This window comes from Gobius niger (assembly GCF_951799975.1).
Source record: "Gobius niger genome assembly, chromosome: 5".
NCBI classification, from domain to species: domain Eukaryota; kingdom Metazoa; phylum Chordata; class Actinopteri; order Gobiiformes; family Gobiidae; genus Gobius; species Gobius niger.
In genome coordinates, this window is record NC_136856.1 from 28,844,883 (window position 1) to 28,866,753 (window position 21,871).

Genomic DNA, 21,871 nt, shown 5'->3' on the forward strand with positions numbered 1-21,871 from the left:
TAGGAAAAGAGACTTTGCTTTAAATGTTTTGGGTATGGACATTTTACTGTTTCATGTAAATGTTTCAGTGGATAAATCTATCAAACAGTGATCTGTCTGAGCTCAATCCTGATGTCCATAGTACTTTCTCAACAGTTGAATCACAGCAAGCCCAAACGGGGACCAGTGGAGTTGGTAAATTTTCAATCATTCCAGTTGATGTGAAATCAAACAAAGACAATAAAATAGTTCAAACATATGCATTTTCAATAACATCAACATCAAGTTTCTGCACAGAATCACTTCTGCAAAACTCAACCTGAAAGGACAGAAAACAATTAGCAAACAATGTCACCTCAACAAACACAATCTACTTAACCTGACAATTGATCTTTCAGTTTTCCAGTTGTGATGGTAATGACTTCTATTCCGGGGAGTCAAAAGACAATACCAGTGACAAAAGTGAGTTTGCTTAAGTCATGTGGATCTTCCAGAAATTGAGTCAAATGTTGAATTGCTAATCAGATTGACTGCTCCAAAGTTGCACTAGCCACAAAAAACAGTAAAAATGATGGCCCTTTTGCTGTTAAAACGTCATTAGGATGGATTGTAAATGGTACTTGTACGTGACATAAACATGTCAACTTTGGTCAAACTGTTCAATAATCTGCTCTATGTCACTCTGGTCTGTCCACACTCGTATTTGCTGCAAACACTTACTTCACATGCACATCTGTGAATACACTCACACTGTTGTTCTATGTTCTATGTTCATGTGTTTTATGTTTCAAGTTGCACGATCTAACGAAAAATAATTCCTAGTTGTGAACCTGCTCATAACCATGACATTAAAAACGATTCTGTTTCTGATTCAAGCAAAAAGGATTGACAAAACGGGGAAGGAATGAGAGACAAAAGTGGCAAATAATGTATACGGGAAAAACGACAATGCTATTAGCAAATTGAGTTGTTTATGGTATTGTAAAGGTTTCGAAAAACAAAGATGACAAAATAGCAAAGTATGAACATTAGTTTAGGGAAAATCTAAACTAAATGTCCTAAAGTTAAATATGGTTGCCGATGGTTTAATATGGTTGCCGATACACACAATCTACATAACCTGACAGATGATCTTTCCGTTTCCAGTTGTTAGGGCAATGAGCGTGTTGTAAACTCAAAAGACAAAACCACAGTGTCTAAATCCAGTGTTAAACCTAGACCGAAACACATGTCAGCAGCAAGCTGAATAATGCAACGTACTGAGAACAAATCTTAACCATTTTCACAATAATTGCACAATGTTGCCTGAGGAAGAGTCCCAAAAGAACTATATTGTAATTAGAGTAAATTCATGAGTCACAAATTAGAGTGAATATCTTATTATAAAAGATTATTCACACCAGTTTGTTTTTCATTTGATACAGCTAATAATATTCTTTTACCTATTTCTTTTACATAAGATGAAAGTCATAATGATAACAGGCTGATTGTTCAAAAGGTTTTCTTTTAAAACAACTCTTAAATAAACTTATAATCAATTAATCTCTTGTTTCTTTGTTGTGAGCCACACGGTAAAGGATTTGAGAAATTCTCTGTATTTTCTTCCTTAATTTCACGAATAATCACAAAAGGGCAACATTTTTCTACACAGTAATCGTAATTTAAAATTTTAGGATTGTGTAATTCATTGTTAAAAAATGACTCAAAATGGGAAGGTTGTGTTTCTACTATGGACTCCTTGATTGCCTCTTGTTTATTTTGCATAGTTGGCAAACCTTCTCGGATTTATAAATGTGTTTGTCTTCAAGGGGGCGTCTGTGTCACTTAGACAGTAAAATGAAAACAAAAAAAATGGAATTTGAATATTTACAGTATAGTTAGGTTCATTACAGCACTATATTAATCAAGCTGCACAACAGTCAGAATATTAAGTAATACTTACTATTCACAAATATAAAGAAACCACTTTTCTGTGTTTTTTATCATGTACACATCATAAGACGATGTTTACTGTCCATTGGACATGTATTTGTGTATCCAACTCACAAAAGCAGAAACTTCAACGTGATTCAGCATTTAGCTCAGATTACCCTTTTTTAGCTAGTACAGGAGGTAAAGGCAAATCTTACATTAGAAAAGTTGTACTTTTTAAAATGCTTATATATGTTGTGATTTATATTTTTTGCTTAATTTAAACGTTTTTGTTAAATGTACACAGGATACCAATGTTATTATTTTTTGTTTCATTCGAAAGTAACAATAAAAACAGCTCCCCAAAAGTCTGAATGAAAAAAGAGCAGAAAACAAGAATATGAATCTGTTACTTTACAGTCCCTTTACATCTGTCTGTTATTTTGTTCACGTCCAACTTTTCTAAATATTTGCAGTTTTACAGATGTCGTGTGCATTTTATGTACAGCATATACAATATACAAGTAAACATGTTTGTTCAAAGTAAATATCTCACATTATCTATGTTCAAGTTTAATCTACATCCTTCTTTAACATTGCAGCGTATGCATTCTTGAATGCCATGAGAGTTCCTGACTCCTTTACTTCTTTCTGAAGTTCATACCATAAACTAATTCCTTTCACAGTTTGTTCCATTGTTTTGGAATTGATCCTGTGTGTGAAAGTTTTGAAGACTATCTAGTCGAATAGTTTTTATTTGTAAAAAGAAAAGGTTTAGTGTGCTATGTCCATAAAGGTTAAATTGTTTTATCTTTATAAACTTACTAACATTTTAATTACATTTGAATCAAGTTATAGGATTAGTAAGACAACGTGAAACTAACATGTTTTACTAAGACAAAAAATTTAATTGATATTGTAAAATTTACTTCTGTGGTAAACGACTGCCTTAAGATTTACATTTCTGCTGAATTATCAGGGTAAACTGTGTACAGACACGGTATTATGGCGTTAAAAAAATACTATTTTGTATTTCTTCAGGGCCATCACTAGCTTTCTGCTATCGTTATATGTTGTTTGGGATGCCTATTTGCCAAACTATTGCACAATGACTAGGCTAATTGCTAAAAAATGCTATTTAAAACAGACAGTACAGGGAGGTAAACTAAAACATTTTTGTTTTTGTCTTTTTAAAGGAAGATGTTGAAATTATATTTTCCATACAACTAAGATGTATTTGAGTACCATGACCTTCAACAGAACCACAAAAGTTGCTTTGTAAATAATCAGCAGTATCTTTAAAATAGGCAGTAGCTGGAGGTTAAAGGGACTATAAGGAGTTTAAAAATGTTAAAATTAAGTATTTTCCTCCCCCTACATGTTCCAGCCATGTCCTAATGTGTAGAATGAGCTCAGACCTGTTCACCACAACTGCCTCTAAAATCCTGTACGGTCACTCAAAAATGTGTCACTTCGGCCCGAATTGCCGTCATGCACGGGCTTAATATAGAAGGTGCAGTTACACATATGGCCTGAGGTGGCAGTAGTGAGTATAAAATGGCGAACTTGCTTCCAGCCCCTTTAAATAAAAGGCCAAAAGGTCTAACCTAAAAAACGGTTGAGATTCACTACCTTGCATGAGCCACAAGCAAATACTTTTATGACATACAGTACATTGGGCAAAGACAATAATGTGCACTGGGGTCCCTTATAGATCCAAATATCCCGAAGCTACCGGTTATCCCGAAGCTAACTTCCAACTATATAAATTCACTTCACAAAGAATGTTATGTGTTTTTCCTCATAAATCTCTCAACTGCCATAACAATTTACAAATAATCAAAACCAAACACTGTTTGTTCCTTTGAAACTTCACTTATTATTATGAGTAGTCAACCTCTAACAACTTGTTTGTTGTGTCTCCCTACATTTCACTATCTGGTTCCATAAAGTGATTGGACCAAAATAAATCTAAAAACAAAATGAAGAGCGAGACTTTCCACTTCATATAAGATAAAAACTGAATTGATCTCAAATTGGAGAGACTCTCTTGATAGCTGCTCCTACACTGTGAGGTGCATATAAGAAAACGATGCAATCAAAGAACTAGGTAATGTGCACAAACAAGTATAAGTAAAGTATTTTGTATAAATAACACACTGTAAAAATAGCCTAATCCATCACTCTGTTACATAAAGTCAATTTCTCGCAAATCAATCTTCTTGATTTGCTCAGAACTAAATTTTACAATATCAATTTATTAATTTTTTTGTCTCAGTAAAACATGTATACTTTCACGTTGTTTTACTGATCAAGTTATAATTATTATATTATAATCTTAAAGATACTGCTGATTATTTACAAAGCAACTTTTGTGGTTCTGTTGAAGGTCATGGTACTCAAATACATCTTAGTTGTATGGAAAATATAATTTCAACATCTTCCTTTAAAAAGACAAAAACAAAAATGTTTTAGTTTACCTCCCTGTACTGTCTGTTTTAAATAGCATTTTTTAGCAATTAGCCTAGTCATTGTGCAATAGTTTGGCAAATAGGCATCCCAAACAACATATAACGATAGCAGAAAGCTAGTGATGGCCCTGAAGAAATACAAAATAGTATTTTTTTAACGCCATAATACCGTGTCTGTACACAGTTTACCCTGATAATTCAGCAGAAATGTAAATCTTAAGGCAGTCGTTTACCACAGAAGTAAATTTTACAATATCAATTAAATTTTTTGTCTTAGTAAAACATGTTAGTTTCACGTTGTCTTACTAATCCTATAACTTGATTCAAATGTAATTAAAATGTTAGTAAGTTTATAAAGATAAAACAATTTAACCTTTATGGACATAGCACACTAAACCTTTTCTTTTTACAAATAAAAACTATTCGACTAGATAGTCTTCAAAACTTTCACACACAGGATCAATTCCAAAACAATGGAACAAACTGTGAAAGGAATTAGTTTATGGTATGAACTTCAGAAAGAAGTAAAGGAGTCAGGAACTCTCATGGCATTCAAGAATGCATACGCTGCAATGTTAAAGAAGGATGTAGATTAAACTTGAACATAGATAATGTGAGATATTTACTTTGAACAAACATGTTTACTTGTATATTGTATATGCTGTACATAAAATGCACACGACATCTGTAAAACTGCAAATATTTAGAAAAGTTGGACGTGAACAAAATAACAGACAGATGTAAAGGGACTGTAAAGTAACAGATTCATATTCTTGTTTTCTGCTCTTTTTTCATTCAGACTTTTGGGGAGCTGTTTTTATTGTTACTTTCGAATGAAACAAAAAATAATAACATTGGTATCCTGTGTACATTTAACAAAAACGTTTAAATTAAGCAAAAAATATAAATCACAACATATATAAGCATTTTAAAAAGTACAACTTTTCTAATGTAAGATTTGCCTTTACCTCCTGTACTAGCTAAAAAAGGGTAATCTGAGCTAAATGCTGAATCACGTTGAAGTTTCTGCTTTTGTGAGTTGGATACACAAATACATGTCCAATGGACAGTAAACATCGTCTTATGATGTGTACATGATAAAAAACACAGAAAAGTGGTTTCTTTATATTTGTGAATAGTAAGTATTACTTAATATTCTGACTGTTGTGCAGCTTGATTAATATAGTGCTGTAATGAACCTAACTATACTGTAAATATTCAAATTCCATTTTTTTTGTTTTCATTTTACTGTCTAAGTGACACAGACGCCCCCTTGAAGACAAACACATTTATAAATCCGAGAAGGTTTGCCAACTATGCAAAATAAACAAGAGGCAATCAAGGAGTCCATAGTAGAAACACAACCTTCCCATTTTGAGTCATTTTTTAACAATGAATTACACAATCCTAAAATTTTAAATTACGATTACTGTGTAGAAAAATGTTGCCCTTTTGTGATTATTCGTGAAATTAAGGAAGAAAATACAGAGAATTTCTCAAATCCTTTACCGTGTGGCTCACAACAAAGAAACAAGAGATTAATTGATTATAAGTTTATTTAAGAGTTGTTTTAAAAGAAAACCTTTTGAACAATCAGCCTGTTATCATTATGACTTTCATCTTATGTAAAAGAAATAGGTAAAAGAATATTATTAGCTGTATCAAATGAAAAACAAACTGGTGTGAATAATCTTTTATAATAAGATATTCACTCTAATTTGTGACTCATGAATTTACTCTAATTACAATATAGTTCTTTTGGGACTCTTCCTCAGGCAACATTGTGCAATTATTGTGAAAATGGTTAAGATTTGTTCTCAGTACGTTGCATTATTCAGCTTGCTGCTGACATGTGTTTCGGTCTAGGTTTAACACTGGATTTAGACACTGTGGTTTTGTCTTTTGAGTTTACAACACGCTCATTGCCCTAACAACTGGAAACGGAAAGATCATCTGTCAGGTTATGTAGATTGTGTGTATCGGCAACCATATTAAACCATCGGCAACCATATTTAACTTTAGGACATTTAGTTTAGATTTTCCCTAAACTAATGTTCATACTTTGCTATTTTGTCATCTTTGTTTTTCGAAACCTTTACAATACCATAAACAACTCAATTTGCTAATAGCATTGTCGTTTTTCCCGTATACATTATTTGCCACTTTTGTCTCTCATTCCTTCCCCGTTTTGTCAATCCTTTTTGCTTGAATCAGAAACAGAATCGTTTTTAATGTCATGGTTATGAGCAGGTTCACAACTAGGAATTATTTTTCGTTAGATCGTGCAACTTGAAACATAAAACACATGAACATAGAACATAGAACAACAGTGTGAGTGTATTCACAGATGTGCATGTGAAGTAAGTGTTTGCAGCAAATACGAGTGTGGACAGACCAGAGTGACATAGAGCAGATTATTGAACAGTTTGACCAAAGTTGACATGTTTATGTCACGTACAAGTACCATTTACAATCCATCCTAATGACGTTTTAACAGCAAAAGGGCCATCATTTTTACTGTTTTTTGTGGCTAGTGCAACTTTGGAGCAGTCAATCTGATTAGCAATTCAACATTTGACTCAATTTCTGGAAGATCCACATGACTTAAGCAAACTCACTTTTGTCACTGGTATTGTCTTTTGACTCCCCGGAATAGAAGTCATTACCATCACAACTGGAAAACTGAAAGATCAATTGTCAGGTTAAGTAGATTGTGTTTGTTGAGGTGACATTGTTTGCTAATTGTTTTCTGTCCTTTCAGGTTGAGTTTTGCAGAAGTGATTCTGTGCAGAAACTTGATGTTGATGTTATTGAAAATGCATATGTTTGAACTATTTTATTGTCTTTGTTTGATTTCACATCAACTGGAATGATTGAAAATTTACCAACTCCACTGGTCCCCGTTTGGGCTTGCTGTGATTCAACTGTTGAGAAAGTACTATGGACATCAGGATTGAGCTCAGACAGATCACTGTTTGATAGATTTATCCACTGAAACATTTACATGAAACAGTAAAATGTCCATACCCAAAACATTTAAAGCAAAGTCTCTTTTCCTAAACAAAATTAATCTTCCCATTATGTTGCAGGGTTGTGAACTTGGGACAACAACTTAAATAATGAGATTCAGGTTGTGAACAAAAACGTAGAGTTGGGATTATTAACTTTTACAGATCTGATATTAGATTGGTTCGTGTCTTGTTTTTTGGTTTCACAGTTTCTTAGTCGACACTTTGAGTTTGAAGTTCACCAAATAAGGGATCAGTGATGATTTTTAACTGACACTCAACAAAAATTATAATGTCAGTGAAAGTGCTTCTTGGACGCCACATGCAATATATCTGAACTGTTCTTTCAGTTTGTTTGGCAGCTTTGTGATTATGGTTTTGGTTGACAAATTGAGCTCATTTAGCCGTGGTAGTTGAGTTGTTTTTGTCGTTTGATGAGCAGGTCTGATATTTCATTTTGCTTTTAAAGAAAAATATACCAGTAAACTGTGATCTCTGTCAAATTTTGGTGGTGAAGGTCTGCTGCATTGATCGCAGGTTGGATGTTTGGAGTGCTTTCTTTGGTTTGTGTACTTTCCATTATGTTAAGAGTGGTTGCAGTTTGCATGACTTTTGGTTTGGGTTGGAGTTGTAGTCTTTGTCAGTCTTTGACATGCAAAAGCTTTGCTTTGATCCATAGTTCATTCTTTTCTTTTTTCAGAATCAGATAGAACCTTGAGCAAACTCCTTTTCACCGTGCAGGTGGCGAGGGGGGTGAGGATCATGCGCATACTGTATGTTAATGTCAGGTGTCAGCCTTGTCTAGACACCTAGGTGGTCAGGACTCTTCAGCTGGTTCAAACGGTAAACAAAACCGTTTTTATTTTTATGTTGTTTTTGTTTACAGAATCCCGTATTTACGCCCGCACACATTTCACTAAAATAAAAAAACTAAATGTTATAATTATTGTAAAAGCCATTATGTCCCCATTCTCACCACAAAAGGAACACAGTTTGAAGCAAAATACAATATAACTTATAAAAACAACCAAAGTGCAGCATACTTTGAAAAAAGTTCTTACATCAGCATGTTTGTGCGATTAAAAGTTAGAAACAATAGCACCCTAACAGAAATAAAACGTTGGATATTAAGCATAGCTGTTTAATGTTACTTAAAAGTAAACTTTTAAAAACGGGTTTTTATTTACAGACAGATTAAAATCACTTCAGATCTATGTTGGGACATGATCCCTCTGAAGAGGCTTCAAACAACAGATTTCTTGACCCCTAGCTTTAGCAACGTGAGCCCACATGCATATTCATCAGCTAAGCGAGTTAAGTAGTCTGAGAAGGCAGACACTGCATCACTACAGCCATGCCAAAACAATGCATGTATCTAGGAGTTACCATTGATGGTAAACTTGAATGGAAATCGCATATAAGTATATATATATATATAAGTAACGCCGACTGTAACAAGTGAATTTCTCCTTTGTGAGATCAATAAAGGTTTATCTTATCTTATCTTAAAAAACAAAATTAGAAAAAAACATTGCTGTAGTTGGCAAATTGAAAACTGTAACTCATACTTCCTTACCCAAATGATGGCCTGGAAATATGGGGAAAAATAATAAATCCAATACTCATCCTATTTTCGTACTCCAAAATAAGCAATAAGAATTATCACTAAAGCAGATTTCTATGCACCAACGAACCCTATCTTTGTAGAGCTGAGCCTACTGAAAATCCATGATCTTGTTGATCTAAATACATTAGTAATAGTGTACAAAGCATAATCTTCTCCCCCCTCCCATCCAGGAGCTTTTTGAACACAGGAAAAGTCAGTATAACCTCCGAGGAACTGCTATTTTCAAAAAAGCTAAAAAGAATAAAAAGAGTGGATGTATTTCTGTAAGAGGTGTTAATCTGTGGAAGATCAGTTAAAACTGTCCCAAACAGTCAAAGCTTTCAAAAAGTTGTTTAAAGCTGCTAAAATTCAAGAATATATCAGCTTAGGATGAATAAAGTAAGAAAAAATAAATCAAAAATAATAATGACATGATTTAGTTTCAACTAAATTAAAAATGTATGTATACATATTTGTTGGAATACAGAAATTTATGTTACTAACTCCAGATACATGCTTATTTCTCTTCTGTTTGACACTTGATATTGTTCATTATTAATGTTTGTGTTTTGTTTTTCTCTGGTGGAAGTCTGGGTAAACTGGGTTAGACGTAATAAGTTTTCACTTCAGCCTAAACCCTTTCGGTCGTGTTGTACACAAAGAATTGGAAATGTTTTTACATTTAAAGGAATGAACTACTACTACTGCATTAGCTCAAAGACACCCAAGTCAGACACAAAAACACTGCTCTATCTGTAACGTTAATTCAGTGTTTGTTTTCCTATGGAAAACGGTAAACAAAACCGTTTTATTTTTATGTTGTTTTGTTTACAGAATCCCGTATTTACGCCCGCACACATTTCTCTAAAATAAAATAATGAAAACAACAAAATATATTATTATCACTATTCTTATTAGTATTGTATTATTCCACTAAAGAAACATTACAGAAGTAAAGCTTACAAACTAACAATCAAAATGACTTTGGAATAGCCAAAACTAGTATAACTAAGTTAAGACTAATAAAAATGAAACATTGCAGCTTAGCTCTTAAAGCATAGCTGTTTAATGTTACTTAAAAGTAAACTTTTAAAAACAGTTTGTCACACACAACATCGTCAACCAATTGTCGTTACAGCTATTGGGTCACATGCTTTATCATCAGGGGAAGGGTGAGAGGAGGGGGTCTGCTGTGGTGTGAACCGGTTGCCCATACACCTGCATGCAGGTGCCCCATGCACCTGTAGTGGCGCCATTGTGTCTAGACACCACGTGGGTTAGGGAGGTGTGATTGTTTACACATAATTAGCATAACAAAGAAAAAATTAGCATAACAAAAAAAGCAGCCCCATAATTACTACTGGCATGGAAGCTTATTTGTATAGTCCACCATTCATTCCTATTGTGCATGTTTTTAATGGTAGGGGAAACCAGAGCTCCAGAAGGAAACCTACCCAGACACAGGGAGAACATGCAAACTCCACACAGAAAGGCCCCGGGACCCTCCAGCTCTGAAGCACGAGCGCTAACCGCTGCGCCACCGTGCCCACATAGTGTCTCCTGGACACTGGGGGTTCGATTTTCTAAAGCTGCTTTCTCTCTCAACGAGGCAGAGATGCTGCTCCATGGAGGGCTGGGTTACCTCTGGTGCACTGTGTGTGTGGACCAATCACAGCACTCAGCAGGCTCAGCAAATACAGCATTGTCTTTGGGAAAAATAATCTAATCATTTGAAATGGCAGCCACAACACATCAGTCTTGTATTACTGTGCTTTTACTGCGTTTTTGAAAATATAGTCCTTTCGTGGCTGCAACTAGTTTTGGAAGTAATCTGCTGCTCTCTTTCCTCGTACAGAGGGAAATGAAGCGGTCACGCGCCTCTGATTGGTTCGTTCTCCATCTATCAGCCTTGAATTAAGATTGAAACAGAGCAGCACCAGGATGTGTTCTTCTGCATTAAATACATGTAGAACGAGCAAACCATCTAACTCTGTAACTACCACTGGGATAAAACTGGGACTAAATCAATTGGGACTCCATTGCTTTGTGTCAGTTTGGAGCTATAACTTAAGCATTCTGTCTGTGTGATTACAGCATATCCTTATGTTTCATGCATCATCAATGGATGTGCATATTGCAATTTTCCCCGAAGCTCATTTCTGATCGTTTCCTCATTCTCGTCAATATATTTTCATGATTTACCAACTTGCAGTATGAGAAGGCCATCCAATCAGCTGTGAATATCAAGTAGAGTTTGAGCTTGCAAACTATAACCATATGGCGGCTGTGCTCAATAAGCAATCTTGGATGTAATATTAACAATGTTTGCACAAAGATGCCGTTTACCAAGCCAGACTTTTTCCGACAAATAGCTGTACACTCCCAAAAAAATCACATTGGTACAAGTGTTGTTTACTGTTAAACTTTCTGGCCTGTTATATCCACAGGAGACAGCGCTTTTCAACAAAGATCCAAGCAATTCTGCCTCCTTTCATATCCGTCTAAGAGAGTAGAAAAAGCAGCATCGCCGCGGCTTTTCACCGAGCACAAAGCCTCGCGTCCCTGCGGCGCTCTTTGGGTTGTCAGTTTGGAGGAGTTCCAGGGGTGGTGGGTGTGGCACCGGCTCCCCTGGTGGTTGAAGTACGTCACAGCTTCGCCACCAAATGAAGTTGTCACCAGATTAACGTTCTTGTTAAAGAGGGGGTATTATGCTTTTTTCAATCACATAGCACCAGTCTATAGCACACTACAATGATGACGAAACCTTCTGTTGGTCTGTAAATGCAGTAAATTAGAATAACTGCCTTGTATAAAAATGCTCTCTCAAAATGGCTGTAGCGAATGTCTTGAAATAGGCCTCTGACCCTTTCCGACACGCCCCCTCCACACGCTGTCTGTGGCATCAGTGGGGAGGGGGTTCTGCTGAGGAGCAGTGGTTGGTTACACGGCTGGTGACGAAAGCTCGGAGGCGTCTCCAGGAGGTGGGGGCGTTCCTAGGAGGACTCAGGCAAACCTATCCCTAAAATGGCCGCCATCAGAGTTTTTACAGATTACTCAAAAATACGTGCATGTGCCAAGGCAACACTTCAGGCATGTTTTTAATGAGGGAATGACATAATAACATGATGTAAAGCTTGAAAAAGTCGATTTTGCATAATACCCCCCCTTTAATATTTGGAAATAAAGTCAGATTGATGTATTATTACAGGCTGAATTTATTACATTTGTGAGTGATTTTCATCTTGTCAGGCCAGTAATGTAACAGCTTATTAACGTTATCGGCCGGCAAATCGTTATTACGTTATCGATCTGTTTTTATGTTAATGGTTCTTGCAGGCATGAATAAATCTAGCAAACATAGAAAATCCAATCCGTCTTCTCTGCTCCACAGAGGTGTGCGTGGTGGACTGCGGCCCCCATGGCGCCTGCATCGGCGGGGCGTGCCAGTGCGAGGAGGGCTGGGCCGGGCCGGAGTGCGAGCAGAGGGACTGTCACCCGCGCTGCATCGACCACGGGGTCTGCCGCGAGGGCAAGTGCGACTGCCACCAGGGCTGGACCGGAGAGCACTGCACCATCGGTGAGAGCCCCGCCCACACACGCCGCTGCGCTACTGTTGGGTTTCGGATGAGAGTACTTCACACACGAGTCTGAAAGTACTTTTTCCTCTGTGTTTTCATGTGAACTTTACTGATCGTAGCTTCAGGAGCAGGAAAATGTCTGGTTGTATGACTAAAGCCAATGTCTGACAAAAACGCCAAATTGGACAATGTTTCTAATTAAGGGAGACACTACAGGCAAAACTCAATTTTTTCAGTTTTCAGGTTTTGGGCCAAATTGGTCTCTGATCATACAAGCTTTCACGGGGAAACAGAAAATATACTTAATCTTCACAATAACATGTTTAAATATTGCGGTGATTCAATGTTCCCCCATAGACTTATATGGGACAATGCAATTTCAAGGGCCTTTTTCTCAAAACACATTTTTCTGTCATTGTGGCGACACTATGTTCACGTCAGAAGGACCTAAAGACTTCAAATTTTCCAGCCTTGGACTGAACAATATTTGGAAGATTTTTTCAGAGGGATTTTTTATTATTTAATCCCTAGCCCCATTTGTTGAGTTTTGAATGTCAAAAAAATAAGGCGAAAATTAACTAAAAAAGAAATCCAAAATCCCCTCTGAATAAGTCTTGGTATCTCATTTATCAATAAAATGAAACCATAAATTTGAATGTAGCTCTATCCATTATTTAGATTTCGTCACCGAAAGGGAAAATTTGGGGCATTTTTAGGCATAAAACACCTTGTTCTTATATGAAAAGATAAAATGACAGAAAACTTGCAATGTATTTTTTTCTCACATTTATGTCAGTGATCTACAGCAAACGTTTCAAATTGATATCTGTAAATGTACATTTTTTCCCTATTCACCTGCAGTGTCTCGCCTTAAAATGATGTCAAGCTAAATTGAAATCACAAAGCTACTAGCCTCTCATACATTGCAGCAGCATCAAAATAGCGTTAATATGAAGCATTCTTTTCCTAGCTTACTGGTCTAACGTACTGCAGTATGAAAAGTCCTCTAGCAACTGAAAGAGTTTGAAACTTTCAGTGCTGGCAAAAAAAGATAATTTGTTTTTTACGTCATTATAAACTTTTAAGGGTTGGATATTGATTAGTTTATGCTGACTTTAAGTCCAGTGAAAGCTGCCTGTTCTTCCGCCAGTATATGGTGCTGACTGTCCTTCGTTACCATGGCGATCTGCTGCCATACTTTTATAAACTGATTGTCCTCCTCACTAATATGGATGATCAGATGTGGATACTTCCTGAATCCGATCATCTATATCCGTGATGACCTGAACGCGATTGTCATCTGAAACCCAACAATGGATTTGATGTTGAGCCTGCTACGCACACTGTTCAAACTATACTCTTTATTATCAAGTATATTCGCACAAAGTAGCCTACACACACATCATAGGACAAAAAAGAAACACAGGCACTAACATTAGTACAGTGCAATAGGACAAAACAAACCATTTGTTTTAAGTAGTAAGTTCATTTAGTCTGTACTGGAGGGATTGGAGTGGAATGCACTGCAAACACCTCTTACACAGAAGTAGCATTTGTTGAAATATTTGACACTGATTTGAGTATGTAAAACTATCTCTTAAAAAAAATGCACACATAATAATACATCTCAACAACAACAAAAACATTTTCCACCGGACGGTTTTTTGTACTTTCTCACCTTCAGGTCATTTCAACAGTGCGTTAGTATTATTAAAGCAGAGTGTCCACTTTTGTAAACACTTCTCAGTTTAAAAGCTATTAATTCTCATTTCCGAGTTGTTCTTCCCCTGTGTTTTCAGTGGCATCTGTTCTACTTTCCAGGTGATGCAAAACAGCAAGAAGCACAAGCCGTAAATACTGTGAAGGCACTTTAAATTAACCTTTCTTTTTAAGGACTGCGCCAAAGTCACACTGTGAAGCCACTTCTCCTGTAACATAGTTTTAATGAACCTTTTTCCACCTAAAACGCACCTTGACAGCCTTTGTGCCACAAATAGAAAAGTCCCTCGCCTCCGAACGCAAGTAATGGCTTTGCCTTCACATTTAACTTCAGATCAAAGCAAATATTTTTCTCACACTAGTTTGTTTTTAACTGAAATACAGTAAGCAGAGGCATAAAGAGAAATGCACAGCTGGTGCTATTGTGTTTACGTACAATATCAGACTGCAGACTGAGAACAACAGCGGCACATTCTATTTGTCTAGACCTGCTTTAGTCCTGGTTTAGTTTAGAGACAGTTTAGACCTGGTTTAGCCTTGGTTTAGACCTGGTTTAGTTTAGACACGGTATAGACCTGGTTTAGCCTTGGTTTAGACCTGGTTTAGTTTAGACACGGTATAGACCTGGTTTAGCCTTGGTTTAGACCTGGTTTAGTTTAGACACGGTATAGACCTGGTTTAGACATGGTATAGACCTGGTTTAGTTTAGACACGGTATAGTCCTGGTTTAGACTTGGTTTAGACCTGGTTTAGTTTAGACATGGTATAGACCTGGTTTAGTTTAGACACGGTATAGACCTGGTTTAGACTTGGTTTAGACCTGGTTTAGTTTAGACACGGTATAGACCTGGTTTAGACTTGGTTTAGACCTGGTTTAGTTTAGACACGGTATAGACCTGGTTTAGACTTGGTTTAGACCTGGTTTAGTTTAGACACGGTATAGACCTGGTTTAGACTTGGTTTAGACCTGGTTTAGTTTAGACATGGTATAGACCTGGTTTAGTTTAGACACGGTATAGTCCTGGTTTAGACTTGGTTTAGACCTGGTTTAGTTTAGACACGGTATAGACCTGGTTTAGACTTGGTTTAGACCTGGTTTAGTTTAGACACGGTATAGACCTGGTTTAGACCTGGATTAATTTAGACAGGGTAAAGACCTGGTTTAGACCTGGTTTAGTTTAGACACGGTATAGACCTGGTTTAGCCTTGGTTTAGACCTGGTTTAGACCTGGTTTAGACTTGGTTTAGACCTGGTTTAGTTTAGACACGGTATAGACCTGGTTTAGCCTTGGTTTAGACCTGGTTTAGACTTGGTTTAGACCTGGTTTAGTTTAGACACGGTATAGACCTGGTTTAGACCTGGTTTAGTTTAGACACGGTAAAGACCTGGTTTGAAACCCACAGCACAATTCTCCTGAAAAATTCTGCACATGCACTTTCATTGAAATCTGTGTCTTTTTGCTCCGAAAGCACCTTTGAAAGTGAATACATTCATACTTATACTCAGTGTTGGACAGTAACAGAATACATGTATTTAGAAGGCATGTAGTAGTAACTGTATTCCTATGATGGTATACATTAACATACCTCAAATCAAAGGAATACATCAGAGTACTCCATCTTTAAACTTCAGCTTTATCCAACAATGCCACCATGAGTCATGTGATCTGCTGTGATCTGCTACTACTACTACTACTACTACTACTACTACTACTACTACTACTGCTACTGCTGGTGAGCATTTACCAAGTGCTTTATTCCTTCCTAATAAGAGCTAAACAAGTTCACAGCAGGCAACAAGCATAGCCTACTTTTTTTTTTTTTTTAGATATAATGCCCATCAATGTAAAAGTATAGTAATCAGAATACAATACTCTGATTGGACAAAGTAACTGAATACGATACTGAATACATTTTTAAAGACCCTATACCAGATTTTTTTTTTCATGATATATTCGTGGAACTAAATTAGTTTTGTCCTCCTACAGAATATTGTAAACTCAGTCATTTGTAGAAAAAAAAAATACCGTGCATCTAATTACAAAACAATCTCATCACTTTTGTGAACTAGCAGCTATTACGTTAGCATTTCTGGGAGAGTGGGTGACCCTGCAAATTGCGAACAGAGTTTATAAGCAACTCTGTGAAGAATTGGGAAGCTAGGAATGTGTTTGGAAAGTTAAGAATGAGTTTTGGCACAGCTAACGATTGAATTTACTCCCGCTTTCATTGTTTGCAAAAACCAAAACCAAATCAGGTGCAGGGCCCTTTAATGCAAGTATTCAGTATTCTGTCCAAACACTGCTTGGAGTGCAGTATTTCTTCCACCACTGCAAAGTTAGACATGCCTGGTGAAGAAAAGCACGACAGAAAGTGATCAAATCTATCAACTCGACTGTTTTATGGTTCAGCTCAGTTACCAGTATTGTAAACCAGGAGGAAAAAAATGTGTACGGCACCCAGCCCTGTGTAGTCCACACCCCGTAACCTTTTCTCTCTTTTCTTGCAGTTGCTCCAGCCTCTCCGCTCTCCCGCCCTCTTCCCCCCCTCTTCTACCCCGTTTAGATATTCCACCTCTCGGCCGCCGAAGTGACGCCGCGCTATTAGCCCGAGTCAAGGGCAGGTATTTAGGGAGCCGAGGAGGAATATCATTGTGCGAAATGGCAGAGCTCGAGCGGCCATTAATGAAGATAATGACTTCGAGGGGGCGTCGCTTCCCATTTGACCCTTGCCCCACCCACCACACTCACACACAGTCACGCACACACACACACCCTCCACCTCTGTCATAGGTCCTGTAGCTTAACCCCGCCGTCAAATCCCATTCCCCCAAGTGTCACCTCCAGCCCCCGCGGTGACGCCACTCTGCCCGGGAGGAGCGCGTCATCTCCGAAAGCACCGGAGCCTAATGATATATTTACAGGTCCCTTCGTCAGAGCGGGGCTGCTGTTAATCCCTCTCTCCTTAGGCCCGGCTCTGCGCCATCTTTTCCCCCTTCTCTTCTCCATCTTCTCTTCTAACCTCTCCGTCTCTTCTAACCTCTCCTTCTTTTCCATTTACTTCTTCTTGACTCTCTTTCTCCATCTCTCTTCTCTTCTCTCCGTGTTAGACTAAAAGTTTGCTAAAGCTAAATTCAAAGCAAAACTAAAACGGTGACTGCTTCATTCATACGTCGAGACGTCTCGTTCAATGAAGTGTAAATTACACCAATTATTATTATTTTTTATAGAAAATGTCTATGTGTCTATTTTACTTTGCAAACAATTGAAATGATGGCCTTATATTTGACCTGACAGCTTTTCCACTGATATCAGTTTATCATAAGCTCGACTCGATGTGTTAATTATTTCACAGAGGTCTTAGTCTAACCAATTGTCCGTCACATTTTCTGCAATTTTCCACTTGTTTGAAATTATTCAACAACATGACACCAGTTACATTAAGTGTAAAAATGCAAAAATTAATTTCACAAAAAAGAAAAAAGAACAGTGCCTTCGTATTTTTGCATTTTAGGTATATGTTCTCTCGTTATAGTCAGTCTGTACAAAATAATGATATTCTGCATAGAAACAATACTGTTTGCCTGGCACAACCTGGAGCTGTGGGAGTCTGCAGACATGACCATGGGGAATAACTTATATGTGTGACAAAAGAGGCAGACTGACCATTGAATCCTAAAACATTCACAAGACGCTCAGTGAAAAGTTTGTCCTCCCAAAGCCCCGTCTGACTTCCAACTCTGATGCCAGCATTTAAGTGGACGATTTCAGTCACACATATATATATAGCCCTTAAAGGGACTATAGGGAGTTTAAAAATGTTACAATTATGTATTTTCCTCCCCCTACATGTTCCAGCCATGTCCTAATGTGAGAATGAGCTCAGACCTGTTCACCACAACCGCCTCTAAAATCCTGCACATAAAAAGGTGTTACTTCGGGTCCAAAGTGCCATCATGAACGAGCTTAATATAGAAGGTGCAGTTACACGTATGACCTGAGGTGGCAGTAGTGAGTATAAAATGGCAAACTTGCATCCAGCCCCTTTAATGAAATGCACTTGGAATATAACAATTAAGGCTATAAAAAGATGATTATATTAAAATGACTTAGTTTAGTTGTGTATTTGAGTAAGCATGAAGGCTCTTTCCCCTTTTAAGATCAAAATGAATGAATCAATTGTTTTTCGAATGAAACTATAGCTGTCAGTGTAAATGACTCAACCCCGTTACCTACAAACTAATAAATAACGTTTTGTTATTTATTTTTTTTAAATGTTTGCTAATCCCCTGTGCTCACTTTCTGACGCTCAGCACGTGCTACAGCGGACATTTTGCAGGAAAAATCACAACGCTGTTCGAATCAAGTTGAACAATGTAAAAAATGTGCACAGATCTCGTGGAATGAAAGTGAAAAAAAATGGAAGGAAGGGACAAAAACATGTGAACTTCCAGAGAAACAATTTGAAAGAGTTGATGTTGTTTCAGTTCTCTGTCAAAGGGGCTGGTCTGCGCTTTGTCCATGAAGCAGAGCAATAAATGAAACATATTTGAATACAATGATGTGTAAAGATTTGGTTGATCAAATGAGAGTTCCATCAGCTAAAACTAAAAAAAACAATATTTGAGTAAATCTGGACTAAAACTAAATGGCATTTTTGTCTTAAGATTCAAACTAAATTAAAGTCGTCTAAATTAACAAAGCTCTCTCCATCTCATTTCATTAGTTTCTCTTTTCACTTATTCCCCCCTCTCTTCTTTCTCCTCTTCTTGTCTCCATCTCTTCTCTCTATCATTCTATTCCCCATCTCTTCACTTCTCCATCTCTTTCCCTCTTTTCTCTCCCCTCCGTCCTTCTCACTCATGTTCCCAACTCCCCGTCAGCAAAGCAGGAACTCCGTGAATAGACCACCTTTTCCCTCCAGGAGCCAGCGGCTTATTTTTTTGTCTTCCACAGTCTGCCGTTCGCACAAAGCGCCTCCTCTTAATCACATTACATGGCCGCAGCGTGAATGGAGGACTTCCTCGGCCACTCTTTTGTCACACGCACCTAGATCCCTGTTTTAAATGCAAGGCTTACACCACTGTCGGGGCTTTCTCAGCGCTGCCGTTGTTTGATTTGCACGCCGGCCCCGGGAAGTGCCGAACAATTGGGCTAAAGATCACACAGAAACAGTTACGCTGCGTAAACAGTTTGTGACATAATGCAAACAAAACGGCTCCTAAAATTGTGCCAAAGTGAAGGAAAAAAAAGTGCAAGAGCGAACCCAAAACAGTGATGGTCTTAGATTCGGACATCAACGGTGTATTGTTATTGCATTTCTATTTACTTGGATCCGGTTGTCCGCTCAGTTTATGTAAATCACATTTCCCTGGCCAAAATCTGTATGTACAATTGGCAGCACTTGTATTCCCGTTAAGATGAGCAAGAGCCAGAACTATGTGGTTTGACGAGTGGACAGACAGAGCCCGTACGCTTCGCACAAGGCCAACATAAGTGTTGTAACACTGGGATATCAAGAGAAACAGTGCGTTTCTCTTAGCGTTAGCCTGTTAGCTTTGGGCTGTTCTAAGTGTAACACATGGAGGGTGTGAACTGGAAGTGTTTCCCTGCTCCAGTCAGGCCTGGTTTACATTACACGCCTCTTTAGGTGTAAATATATGAGACCTAATCATCTGCTCTATTGGTACATGATCAAAACTGCTCAGATTTTCAGATTGTTTTTCATTTTTTTAACACTGAATTCCCGTTGATGGTCCTCTTTCCCGATGGAAGCGCATGACAGCTCTCCATTCTGTCACATTTCCTCCACGTTCCAAACTGTCCACAGAAACTCATTTGCTGAACACTTCCCCCCCATCCGCAGACGTGTCAAGTGGCCGCACTGGTAACCGCGGCGGCGCACATGTAATATTCCTTTTCATAATTGTTTAAAAAGGAAAATTAATTGAGTCAGTCTTTTTTTTGCTGCTTCCCGCTGTATCCTTAATTAGTTTCTCTTATTTCCAGTCTGTGAATCCCCCCAGCCCGTGTGTCTTTTGTCTCCCGCTCACAAACAGTTTCTCTCCTTGTTGTTTCCATTTGCATTCCTTTGCCTAACACCTCCTTGTATCTCCCATGTCTTATGCCTGTCTGCCTCCCATCTCTCTCTCTCTCTCCTCCTCTCCTCTCCCCGGCTCCCTCTCGGCTTACATGTATAGCCCTGGATTCCAGAGTATCAGGTAAAAAAAACACTACTCGTTTTGCTTGAGAATGTTTTGTCTTGATCCGACGTTTATTACGGGGATGCACCGATCCGTGTTGTTTCTCCCGCGCCTCATGCTGATATCACGGCGCAGATTAAACGTAGCCCGTGTTTATTAAAATCAGACGGTCGCACAAAAAGCCGCCCGCTGCTGTACGTGCGAGTGGTGGGCAGAGAGATCGAGGCAAAGTGAATTCCCATCTCGTCTCGTGCTGCTGCAGATGTGTAGGCCGGAGTCGGAAGTCGGTCTTCAACACTAACTATATAGGTTGAGACTGTTAATTTTTTACTCCAGCATTCTATCGTCAGACGTAAGTTGCGTATGTAGCCACAGTTGTCGTCAAGGCCGTGGGAACCCAGGGTGCTGAGGGCGCTGCAGCACCCCCCCTGGTGGATAGTTTGTGAACTGCAGGCAATATTAACCCCTTAACTCCCGCCTGAACCGAGCACGTTTTCTCCAGCTTTGCCCCAGTCCAAAAGCTTCTGGGAAAAAAGGTGTGAAAATAGCAACAGAACTGAGACGAAAACAATGATGGAAATGTGACAAAAAAGTGAGAAAACATTGACAAAAAAGTGACGAAAAAAGTGACGAAAAAATGACCAAAAAATGACCAAAAAAATGACAAAAAAAAGAACAAAAAGAACAAAAAATGACAAAAAAAAAGAACAAAAAATGTGACAAAAATGTGGCCAAAAATGACAAAAAAAATGACAAAAAAAAGAACAACAAATAAATAAAAAAAAGACAAAAAATTAGTTGAATACACCCCTCCCAAAAAAAAAGATGGACAAAAATCTGATGACATGAGGAAAAAGATCCATTTAGATGAGTTTTGTAGGTCTTAGCTTTCAAATGAGGTGTTACACTGGCCTACAGGATTTGGGTAAAGCTTAACTGGAGAAAATGCTCTCGGTTCAGGCGGGAGTTAAGAGGTTAATAAATAGGATTTATGCACAGAAAAAGTATTTTGGGGGTAAATTTTGTCCCTCAGCACCCCCTAACTAAAATATCTTCCCACGGCTCTGGTTGTCGTGGGGGTAGACGGACAGACAGACTGACTGACTGATAAGCCTCTCACTCCCCCAGGCCTCCTGGTATTCCCTCAGCTTCTACCGTCCAGGTAATAACCAGGTCCAACTTCTGCGTAGCCTCCAAGACCTGACAGAATGGGGCAAAGCGCAGGCGGTATGAACCGATTGTAGGACATTTAACCCCCATTGCCCCTCAGTCACAGTAATGTGGCTGGTTGAAGAAATGGCATATGATGTTACATCACCATGTGACAGGTCTCTCTCTCTTTGGAGGTAAATGTCACAGAGTAAAGGGAAAGAGAAAATGATAGTTGATACACAGTA

General features: G+C 38.0%; 1 protein-coding gene across 7 annotated transcripts in view; it reads left to right on the plus strand.

Moving 5' to 3' along the window:
- Nucleotides 1-21,871, plus strand: part of LOC306963634 (teneurin-3) — a 360,281-nt gene that overhangs the window by 221,483 nt on the left and 116,927 nt on the right. For 4 of the 7 annotated variants that reach the window (XM_079557215.1, XM_079557217.1, XM_079557220.1 and 1 more), the window contains 2 exons: nucleotides 12,367-12,552; nucleotides 20,472-20,492. In XM_079557215.1, coding sequence (XP_079413341.1) covers nucleotides 12,367-12,552; nucleotides 20,472-20,492 — 207 coding nt within the window. The remainder of the gene's footprint in view (nucleotides 1-12,366; nucleotides 12,553-20,471; nucleotides 20,493-21,871) is intronic. The other 3 variants (XM_079557216.1, XM_079557218.1, XM_079557219.1) reach the window with 1 other exon arrangement.